The sequence below is a fragment of the Haliotis rubra genome, unplaced genomic scaffold (genome assembly GCF_003918875.1).
Source record: "Haliotis rubra isolate DU_JTF1 unplaced genomic scaffold, ASM391887v1 Scf404, whole genome shotgun sequence".
Taxonomy (NCBI): domain Eukaryota; kingdom Metazoa; phylum Mollusca; class Gastropoda; order Lepetellida; family Haliotidae; genus Haliotis; species Haliotis rubra.
The window spans coordinates 925,415-937,750 of NW_025767085.1; the positions used below are offsets into that span (position 1 = coordinate 925,415).

The following is a 12,336-nucleotide window of genomic DNA, read 5'->3' on the forward strand; positions in this document are numbered from 1 at the left end:
TGTTTAACGCTGCATTCAGCAATATTCCAGCTATATGGCGGCGGTCTGTCAATAATCGAGTTTGGACCAGACAATCCAGTGATCAACAGCATGAACATCGATCTACGTAATTTGGATACGATGACATGTGTCAACCATATCAGCGAGCCTGATCACCCGTTAGTGGACTCTTACCATAAGCATAGGTTGTTGAAGATCAATTCTAACCCGGATCTTCACGGCTCGTGACTTATTCGGCACACACCAACACTCAATTAAAGACACTCAATTTCAGCAAATAATCCTTGTGTATTTATTTTAACTTGAATTACAATGTCTGTACAATTCAATACAAATCAAGGAACAAACTGTGTTCATTCAGCAGTTGGATATTACTCACCTCAAGTATATAATAGAAATATACCTGATCTGTACATTAATCAAAGCCTGGGGATAGTGGGGAGGGGCTCTGATCCAGTAAGATTGGTGTCAGGACGGTGTCATATTGTGCCACCATTCAATGTGACATAATTTCACATTTAACATTTTAAACTGACTTAATCACTAACTCTTACATGCACACTCCCCAAACGTCCCCCCACCCCACCCCACCCTCTCTCCCTCACACACCAAACACATGCACACACACACATCTCACTGGCATTCCATCCTCCAGTCTATTATACCAACCTACATTATTATCATATCAACAATACTCAGGACAAATTTGTCCTATCCCTGGTTAATACATCAGGTCAGGGCGCGCTTGGAATAGAACTCAAGATAATTGGTTTCAGATATGCCCAATGGATACGAGTTTCGTTTTCCTCTGTTTTTATCAACATTCCAGCAATATGGAACACCAGAAATGGGCTTCACACATTGTACCAATGTGGGGAATTGAATCTGGGCGTGATGAGCAAATACTTTAACTACTAGACAACCCCAGTGGCCCTCAAGGGATACCACTCTGACTAGAGTTTTGGCAGTGCCTCAGAAAGCCAGACCACCCATCATCACCAGCACACATGAGACACAGGAGAAAGTTTCTCCAAGTCCAAGTTTGTGACAGTCCAAAGCATGTAACAAGCTTTTCCTTTACTATTCTTATATTATGAAAATTATAAACACATGACTAAGATTTTGGCACAGTTGGAAATCTGAAGAGCCATTTTCATTTTATTTTTACAATGTTTTAAGTAAGACTAATTTACTTCTAAACATAAATCTCTATTTACTTGTTGCAAAACAAAAATCACAGACTTGCTTTGTTTGATTGCAAATATTCTTAGATTTGAGTCAAAGAAATTAACCTAAATTATGTCAAAACTTTTAATTATTTCTTTGTATTTTCCTTCCCTTGCATATTGATCATGTAAATCTATTAAAAAAATCCCTAAAAATCTAATTAAAAACATTAATAGAAGAGCTGCATAGTGTTTAAGAACAGTGGACTACAGCAAAATACTGTCCAAATGATACATACTGCAATATATTGTCAGGGTCAAGTATACCAAATAAAAACAAATACCTAGTTTCATTATTATTTTAGCATTTAACCAGAAATTTACACTGAAATTGATTCACAACTGAATGACATATTTCTCTCATATTGTTATCTCCCCTGAATCGATAACTTTGAATTGGCAGTGCTGATAATATCTACGTTAGGTTCCAGAGAAAATCAGTGTCAATCACTGTCACACACTTCAGCTCCCAAAATATGATAATACCTATCACAATATAGACACGTGTATCGCTATGTATTGAAAGGCCTTGCCAATGCACCGCCCTTGCCTCAACATGGAGCTATCCGGTTATTATAATATACATGTATTCTGAAGGATGTCTTTGCCTAAATCAGTTTAAACATGGACACAGTAACAAACAACCTCCTGTTTGATTTTTGGGAGATACTGGTAGATAGATCAGGTTGTCAAATACTGAATATTTATTTTCAGATTATTGATCATATGTTATAACTTGGACTTCGGGGTGTTCTGAGATCCGTTACTATCATCATCTTCATCCCAGCGATATGCAGGCAGTTTCTTGTGCTCTGAAACCACGAAATTGTAAGCAGGATTTCTCAACAAGTCATATGCTATCAAGCAATGTTGCAAGCATCCATAATTTATTTTGTTAGATAAAAATACAAATAGAGTCATAAAATGGTTAAAATATGAAATATTCCCTGGAGCCATTAAAATGCTTTGTGTCAATGATGATGTAATATGGAGATTTAACTCTGTGTCCATCAAAATCAGTGTTCACCTTTAGCCAGTGACAGTGTTAACACAGTCAAGTCACAACCAATGAACATGTTCAGTCCCAAGTAGTAGATCTACGCATATGCCACATGACTACAAATTAATGGACACAGATGATTATTTGAATATCATTGTAGAGGTGACCATTTTGAAAAATGGGCTGGAACCTCTTGAAGAAATCAAGATGTAGAAAAGGTAATTCTCCATGCAATAGACCTAAGGTAATACTCCCTGCCATAGACCTGAATCACCTGTCATTTTGCTTATCAGTTATTTTGTACGTCAGAGACAGGTAGACATTCATCAGCTTTTCTCCAGGTCATACAGGGGACTCACCTGGCATTCTCTAGGTGAAAAATAGCTTAAGATTCACTTCACTATTCTGCAGGTCATAAAGGGAAACTCAACTAGTATTTTGGCAGTCATAGAGGGGACTCACATGGTATTTTCCAAATCACAGAAGGAGATTCACCTTGTATTACCCAGGTCAAAGGAGGGGACTCACCTGGTATTACTCCATTCATAGAGGGGACACACTTGGAACTTCTAAGGTCACTGAGAGCTCATCATTGTATTACCCAGGTCACAGAGGAGACTCACCTGGTATTACCCAGGTCACAGAAGGGGACTCACCTGGTATTACCTAAGTCACAGAAGGGGACTCACCTGGTATTACCTAAGTCACAGAAGGGGACTCACCTCTAAATTACCCAGGTCACAGAGGGGACTCACCTGTTATTACCCAGGTCACAGAATCGGACTCACCTGGTATTACCCTGGTCACAGAAGGGGACTCACCTGGTATTACCCAGGTCACAGAATCGGACTCACCTGGTATTACCCTGGTCACAGAATCGGACTCACCTGGTATTACCCAGGTCACAGATGGGGACTCACCTGGTATTACCCAAGTCACAGAAGGGGACTCACCTCTAAATTACCCAGGTCACAGAGGGGACTCACCTATTATTACCCAGGTCACAGAATGGGACTCACCTGGTATTACCCTGGTCACAGAAGGGGACTCACCTGGTATTTCCCAGGTCATAGATGGGTAGATGCTTGATCCTGCGTCCACTTTAAGGCTCTCTCCTGAGATGAAGGATGCAGCCGGAGAAAACAGGAAACACACAGCCCCAGATATCTGTGGACGTAGGTAAACATGACGTGTAGGTCCTTTCCCCTCCCTATCTTACAGTCCTAGCATATAGGTTCTGTATTGGTGCTTACAACTCCTATCGCCAGTAGGTTCAATATCAGTGCTGACAACTCAGCTTAAAGTCTATAGGTCCTATACTGAGGCTCACAACTCCTAGAGCTTCTAGGTCTTATTCTGGTGTTCAAGCTTGTAGGCAATATGCTCACCTCCCTGTGTGCTGTATATGAGTAGATATATCTGGATATGGCATCATAGAGACGTGTAATGTATCAATATCAATACCATTATAAATATAGTTCAACAATATGCATGCATCCAGTTTACATCACCAACAAGCTGAACCTGTTATACCTTAATCAATTTGAAAGTAGTGTGTATCATAGCGTTCTAACCATACATATTTGATGTATGTCTAAACGGGCTGTGGGGGTTTACCTCCTCTGTAGTTCCGAGACGTTTTGCAGGCACAAAAGGAATGTTGCGGGCAAAAAGATTTTTATCTCCGTAGTTGGCAGCAGCAGTCTCTGAGAAGATGGAACTTCCCTGCAAGTACAAGACAATACTGATGACATATTCTGTTCCAAACCAGTTACATGATACATACTGTCTCAAAACAGTTACATGATACATACTGTCCCAAACCAGTTACATGATACAAACTGTCTCAAAACAGTTACATGATACATACTGTCTCAAACCAGTTACATGATACATTCTGTCCCAAACCAGTTACATGATACATACTGTCCCAAACCAGTTACATGATACATTCTGTCCCAAACCAGTTACATGATACATTCAGTCCCAAACCAGTTACATGATACATTCTGTCCCAAACCAGTGATACATGTCCCAAACCAGTTACATGATACATTCAGTCCCAAACCAGTTACATGATACATTCTGTCCCAAACCTGTTACATGATACATACTGTCCCAAACCAGTTACATGATACATACTGTGTTACATGATACATTCTGTCCCAAACCAGTTACATGATACATTCTGTCCCAAACCAGTTACATGATACATACTGTCCCAAACCTGTTACATGATACATACTGTCCCAAACCAGTTACATGATACATACTGTCCCAAACCAGTTACATGATACATTCTGTCCCAAACCAGTTACATGATACATTCTGTCCCAAACCAGTTACATGATACATACTGTCCCAAACCAGTTACATGATACATTCTGTCCCAAACCAGTTACATGATACATTCTGTCCCAAACCAGTTACATGATACATACTGTCCCAAACCAGTTACATGATACATTCAGTCCCAAACCAGTTACATGATACATTCAGTCCCAAACCAGTTACATGATACATACTGTCCCAAACCAGTTACATGATACATACTGTCCCAAACCAGTTACATGATACATACTGTCCCAAACCAGTTACATGATACATACTGTCCCAAACCAGTTACATGATACATTCTGTCCCAAACCAGTTACATGATACATTCTGTCCCAAACCTGTTACATGATACATACTGTCCCAAACCAGTTACATGATACATTCTGTCCCAAACCAGTTACATGATACATTCTGTCCCAAACCAGTTACATGATACATTCTGTCCCAAACCTGTTACATGATACATACTGTCCCAAACCTGTTACATGATACATTCTGTCCCAAACCAGTTACATGATACATTCTGTCCCAAACCAGTTACATGATACATACTGTCCCAAACCTGTTACATGATACATTCTGTCCCAAACCAGTTACATGATACATTCTGTCAGTCCAAACCAGTTACATGATACATTCTGTCCCAAACCAGTTACATGATACATTCTGTCCCAAACCTGTTACATGATACATACATGTCCCAAACCAGTTACATGATACATTCTGTCCCAAACCAGTTACATGATACATTCTGTCCCAAACCAGTTACATGATACATTCTGTCCCAAACCAGTTACATGATACATTCTGTCCCAAACCTGTTACATGATACATTCTGTCCCAAACCAGTTACATGATACATTCTGTCCCAAACCTGTTACATGATACATTCTGTCCCAAACCCATGATTACATGATACATTCTGTCCCAAACCAGTTATGATACATCTGTACAAACTGTCCCAAACCAGTTACATGATACATTCTGTCCCAAACCTGTTACATGATACATTCTGTCCCAAACCAGTTACATGATACATTCTGTCCCAAACCTGTTACATGATACATTCTGTCCCAAACCAGTTACATGATACATTCTGTCCCAAACCAGTTACATGATACATTCTGTCCCAAACCAGTTACATGATACATTCTGTCCCAAAAGTTACATGATACATTCTCAGTCCCAAACCATGTTACATGATACATTCTGTCCCAAACCTGTTACATGATACATTCTGTCCCAAACCAGTTACAGTTGATACATTCTGTCCCAAACCAGTTACATGATACATTCTGTCCCAAACCAGTTACATGATACATTCTGTCCCAAACCTGTTACATGATACATTCTGTCCCAAACCTGTTACATGATACATTCTGTCCCAAACCAGTTACATGATACATACTGTCCCAAACCTGTTACATGATACATACTGTCCCAAACCAGTTACACGATACATTCTGTCCCAAACCAGTTACATGATACATTCTGTCCCAAACCTGTTACATGATACATTCTGTCCCAAACCAGTTACATGATACATTCTGTCCCAAACCTGTTACATGATACATTCTGTCCCAAACCTGTTACATGATACATACTGTCCCAAACCAGTTACATGATACATACTGTCCCAAACCAGTTACATGATACATTCTGTCCCAAACCAGTTACATGATACATTCAGTCCCAAACCTGTCACATGATACATACTGTCCCAAACCAGTTACATGATACATTCTGTCCCAAACCAGTTACACATACATTCTGTCCCAAACCAGTTACATGATACATTCTGTCCCAAACCTGTTACATGATACATTCAGTCCCAAACCTGTTACATGATACATTCTGTCCCAAACCAGTTACATGATACATTCTGTCCCAAACCTGTTACATGATACATGCTGGCCCAAACCTGTTACAGTATACATTTGTCCCAAACCAGTTACATGATACATTCTGTCCCAAACCTGTTACATGATACATTCAGTCCTGAACCAGTTACAAAGTACAATCTGATTCTGACTTTGAGATAGAGTATGAGTACCCCAATGTCACTGAGTTTTAACTGTACAATACAACAGTTTATGTCAGTATAACTCACAGGGGCTACAGAGTTCACTCGCACACCATCAGATGCCCACTCAATGGCCAGCGACTTGGTGAGATTGTCTACAGCTGATCGGGCAGCACCTGTGTGACTGTATACACACAAAAAATTCCAAAATGAAAAAAGAAATTCCCATGAGTCAAGGTATAAAACAATGAAAAGAACACTTGATATAATTTGATATCTTGTTATAAGTTCAGTTTACAGGTATGTTAGTGTTGAGCTGCTGCAATACATTTTGTCACAAGAAAACATTTATCCAATATTCAGGTACAAAATTACATGAATGATTTAAACAAATCAGCGTAAGTAATAGTTGTATGAGGATGTAATGTCGGAGCAAAAATTTCACATTTCAGTTTCAGACCATTCAATGATTCATCCAGACCTATGAGCAAATTCATATATTATTTCGAGTGAGTGAGGCGGGGTTAATGCTGCTCTAAACAGTATTTCAGTTATTCCACGTTGTTTAGCTAGATGTAGTGGTGGGGTCATACACCTCTGCACCAATCAAAACGAGTTTCTGAATCAACGCCAACAACAACAGTATGATACTGTCATAAGGGTTTAAAAAACAGCACAAAGGTATAAAATATCGTCTAGACATAATAGTAATTATGTGGCAAATGATTAAAGTGTACAAGCTCTAGTGTTGTCAGTCAGCCATGTATTCAGTGTAGCTTGCTCACCACATTGATGGGAAGCCCTTCCACATGTCGGCGATGATGTTGACGATGACACCTCCATGCTCCTGCATCCACTGATTGTAGACTGCAACCATCGACAGAAAACTGTCTATATACTGCACAGTAACTGTAAACTCATTTTCAAGAACTTTTTGTTTTACAATACACAGCATGTTTTCTGATTAAAGGCATGTCAAACACAGAATAAATGTGAACGCGCAGGTACATAAGTTATCCGTCTCCCATGCCGATGGAAACAAATTAAAGGACTCAAGGCTGAAATTATGAATTGTTCTGGCAGGGTATGAAACTTCTAAAAAGTTCAGCCAGACCACAGGGCCGGTTAGATGTAAAACTTGCAAGCCCTGACTAAACTTACCTGCCCACAAAATATCTTCATACACATGTCTAAATTTTCACCTTACTGGTGGGCAGGTGAATTTGAGAATCTGGCAGTCCGTGTTGAAAAAACCCTGTCCCGGGCGGTCGGGCAGGCAGGTATTGCAATCGCTAGTTCTGGGTTTCATTGGGATTATATGTATTTCATTTGTAGCTACATACTTTAGACAGAACGATTTGATTTCAGGGATTAAATGTTAGTCTACAGAAGCTACATATGAGTATTAATTTTAGAAAATTTGAGGGATGACAAATTGAGAAACTTTTTGCAGGCAGTTGTTAGGGAGATGGAAATACATTAACAATATATGTGGCCTAGATTGCTACTGAATGATTACTAAATGATGGTTTCGAAGTGTGCACATCAGGCAACAGGAACCGGTTTCACTGTACTAATAAAATTAAAACCGAGCCATACCCTTCAAAACAAGGTAATTATTTTAATGTTTAAGTAACAATTAATGCCTTTTCTTCCTTATCAGCATAAAAAAGGGTCATATTTGCCTTGCCATCACTTCAGTGAAAATGATATTAACAATCGGATTTATTCTGATAATTACTGCAGACCTGGTGTCAACATCAGCCTTTAGATTATGTCAAGATAAATCTGTGATATGTACCTTCCCTGCAGCAGAGGAACGTCCCTGTGAGGTTGGTCTCCACCACAGCATTCCAGCCCTTCAGGGAGATGTTGGAGGCCGGACTTGGGAACTGTCCTCCTCCATTGTTAACAAGAAAGTCTATCCTACCAAAGGCGGAAAGTGTTTCAGACATCAGATTTTTCACCTGAAACCATGCTCAAACTGATTAGACAATTTGCTTTAGACCACATGTGTTTTATTTCTTCCGTTACATAAAATGAGACAGTAAGATAAAACATACAAACAGTATTTCCATCTTCTACAAAGAAGAAATAGTTCCTTTAAGATCTTGGTTTTTTCACTCTTTTCGATATTTTCTTGTCAAGACACAGGACAAAAGAAATGTGAGGGTTGATATGGGATAACATACAATAAAAACGTTTATTTTCTTTCATATTAAATTCTTTTAACATTTTTTGATTAAATTATGAGTTACATACTTTTATGGAATAACTTAATTGATATATAATAATTTGTCTGACCCTCATAAGTGAAACACAGAGATAAACCACAAAACTCAAACAAACTGAAAGTAACTTTCAGCTTTCAAAACAATTATTAATTGTTTACATTTTCTGCACTTTCTGGTGTTTGCAGATACCATACAAATACAACATAGCTTAGATATTATGAATCTAAACTGAAACCATGTTGACATAATCATGAGCCTGACCTGATCCTCTTTTCGAATGTTGCACTGTATGTGTTTTAGCTGTGCAGGTCCACGTCCCTGTTTATCTATCTGCTTGCACATTTCCACAGCTGACTTCTCCAATCGCTCAGTCTTACGAGAAGCGATCATCACCTTGCATCCTTCATAACAATGCAAAACATGATTGAATCATTTCACATGCAGAAGATATTGAAGTTAATCAAATGTTCCATAAAGAGCATCTCTCTTGTATCATGTATAGTTGCTGGGATATGGTTTTGAAAGAACTGCCAATATATATGAAATTTTAAAAGAAAAATGACAAGAGACATTTTTCAAAGAAAAAAGACAAAGAAAATGCAATCATCAGAAAGAGGCCTTAGTTACAGAATTATCAAAATTATTTTTCATACAAATTAAAATTCACTGTACACAGCATTACAAAGAGAAAATTGTTACAGAAGAGAGTCAAGAGTTGATCTAAATTTAGAAATTAGAGCCTACATGTTTGCCTTCTTTTTCTATGTCAGCAATAATTCCAGTTGTGATAGTTGACTTGACATAATCAAGTTTGGACCGGCCAATCCTGTGATTGCATTTTGACAACTGATCTATGCTACTTAAACACAGTAAAACGTATTAACAAATCACAATGATGATTACACAACGACTGCATGTCTGCTGCCAAGTCTAAGGGACGTAACTCCGTACACTGACTTGCATCTGGAAAACCTGGCACTGGGTTGAAAGCGCGTATTGTTCGTTCAGGCAACACAGTTACAACCCCGTTTATTTAATCACACGTCATCTTTTCAAACAAACGAAAGAATCAGTGTTTTGTTAGGTTTTGGATAGACATTATCCGCGAGCCGTGGCGAGGTTCTACTGTCAAGACGTGACCGTGCATTTGTGGCATGTCTTGACTCAATGACTGTTGGACCCCATCGCGGCACTCGGCTAAGCCAGCAGAATTCTCCGACCTGTTTCTTTACCACTGCCATGCACTGACTCGCTTTCCCTCTACAAACCTAGATACAGGAGTTCAAGAGTTATGGCCTTTCCTATTCCAGTTCCTCCTCCTGTTACCACAGCAACTTTGTCTTTAAAGAGACCAGCTCGAAACACACTAGCGACTTTTGAACTTGGAACCACCATTTTGACCAAAGACGTATCACGTGATAGGGGAGAAACAATTTATCACTGTGAATAAGGGACCGATTATTGAATATATTTTACTGTTTACAATGCCGTGGCGTCTGCAACTTGGGAGTCGCGATCGAGTGGAATGTGTTATTGTTTTACCCTGCTGTGTTATTTGTATGTAGACAAATTGATATTCGTAACATTCCTTAAAACTTTCCCACGTCGGTTTCTTTTCTACTTACAGACATTTGTTGCAAATTATGTCCATAGTCAAACTCTAGTTTGGCTCAAAAGCGGACCGATGAATTGCGATCTAACTCGAAAACTAATAGACATATAATACTCAATGAAACACTGATCATAATCAAAACATCAGACCAACTCTGTGATTTTTTTGCAGAATTTATGTCCTAAAAATAAGAAAGTTGTTTAACAAACTATCATCAAAATTTTGACTCGGTTCACTATTTGGTACGAGGGAGGGGTGCAAAGAGAGGAACAGCCCGGTGTGCCAGAAAGGATGGAGACGGCACAGCACAGGTTAATGAATCATTCTACCATGGCTACGTGAAATGCTCCAATTTGATTGGTCAATCACAAAATCAGACGGTATCAAGTTTGGATTGACAATGCGTCTGATTTCACGGGGGGCGGTGGGGTAGCGTAGCCATTTTTCCCTCCCCGCTATATATAGCAACATGCCGTTAATAGTTCAAATTAACAAGCTTTAAAGTGAAGCGTCAAGTTGAAACAATGGGTAAAGTTTTACAAATGACATGATATTTAAATTCACTTTGGGACTGCCGTGTGAGTACATCAAGTACATCAAGTAAGCATCTTTATCGCAAAATGTCTTTTTCCCCATATCTCACAAGCCAAAACCTCTCCTCGTGGAAGGACGTGGCGGTTGTGTGACTTAGAGTCAGCTCCGCGCCCCATTCAGCAGCTCGCGTCTTGCTCAGCAGCCTCATCATCCCGCTCGTATAACAAAATCCCGTCCCCAATCCCGGCCCGAATCCCGCTACGGAGATCCCGATCGCCTTGCGAGTGTTGGGCGAACCTGCGCGCACCACGCCATCGTAATTTCGGATCCACAAAGCTTGAAACTTCACTCTGCTCTTATTCGGATCTGTGACGGCGCCGGCGTACTGCGCTCACATTGTGAGGACCCGCGAAGCTATTTCCTTATTATTTTCCGTGTACTACTTTTCTGCGGAGCTTCGTCTGCATTTGAGGTACATATTTTACGGATTTGATGAAAGTAGTTGTGAAAATGTGTAAGATCGGGACATAGTACCTTCTTGCACGCGCTAAGCAGCTGGGAAGAGGCAATCATGCTTAGAGGGACCATTATTCGGATTTTATGCTCGCTTGATGCAAATTCTTGTCGCGTAAAGCGGCTCGCGGCTAATTTCGGATCCGACAGTGAGATGTGTATATTCATCGTAGCTTCGGATCCTAAAGAGGCACGTCCCCGTAGGACCAACTCAATCCGTCCGTATGTGAATTAGCGGCTATCTCTTGCACGCGCCGTGTTGTGGAGGGCGCAGCGCTGCGCTGTATGGGTCAGTTGTGAATTCGGATCTCTTTAACTGTTGCATAGTGGTTTGGGGGAATTTGTCTGCAGGTGGTAGATAACATTTTATCTACAAGGATCGAAACTAAAAATAATCCCCCGTTCCGACATTGAAATTGTAAATACACTTAAATAAGTAAGTAGTAAGTAGTAGTAGTCAGATGATGGTTTTTCTCTCTCCACAGTCAACCTATAGCAAATGAACTAAAAATTGGCATATCCCCAACCACGCGCACATTCAACCCGTACCCAATTACCACTGCAATTACACCCCCCACCACCCACCCCACCACCACACACACACACCCATCTCCTTCCTCACCTCCCAGACGCACAAATAGTAAACGCGCTAAGTTGATTGTTGTTACATAATATAATTAATATTTGTGCATGTACACAATTCAAGATATTATTTTTATTATGTCACATATTTTTTTAGTTGTGACGAGTGATTGTCGTTTTCTTGGGACATACGAGACAAAGACGAGCGTCTTCGCTCACAGTGCTTTGTATGTATGTACGTATGTATGTATGTATGTATGTATGTATGTATGTAT

General features: G+C 39.7%; 1 protein-coding gene across 1 annotated transcript; it reads right to left on the reverse strand.

Moving 5' to 3' along the window:
- Positions 1-278: 278 nt before the first annotated feature.
- Positions 279-10,220, reverse strand: LOC124287672 (peroxisomal trans-2-enoyl-CoA reductase-like). The gene is made up of 8 exons (XM_046724177.1): positions 10,089-10,220; positions 9,082-9,221; positions 8,388-8,553; positions 7,372-7,453; positions 6,674-6,770; positions 3,844-3,951; positions 3,279-3,393; positions 279-2,038 (listed from the first exon to the last, which is right to left on the reverse strand). The coding sequence occupies exons 1-8, from the start codon at positions 10,213-10,215 to the stop codon at positions 1,956-1,958; spliced, it is 918 nt and encodes a 305-aa protein (XP_046580133.1). The 5' UTR covers positions 10,216-10,220; the 3' UTR covers positions 279-1,955.
- Positions 10,221-12,336: the final 2,116 nt, after the last annotated feature.

Bases quoted from the DNA above. Each gene is read 5' to 3' on its own strand.
- LOC124287672 (XM_046724177.1), bottom strand. From the start codon at position 10,215: ATGGTGGTTCCAAGTTCAAAAGTCGCTAGTGTGTTTCGAGCTGGTCTC. The intron at 9,222-10,088 runs GTTTGTAGAGGG...ATTGTTATGAAG, and splicing joins TCTTGAACTCCTGTATCTAG to GATGCAAGGTGATGATCGCT. The intron at 7,454-8,387 runs GTACATATCACA...CGATGGTTGCAG, and splicing joins GTTCCTCTGCTGCAGGGAAG to TCTACAATCAGTGGATGCAG.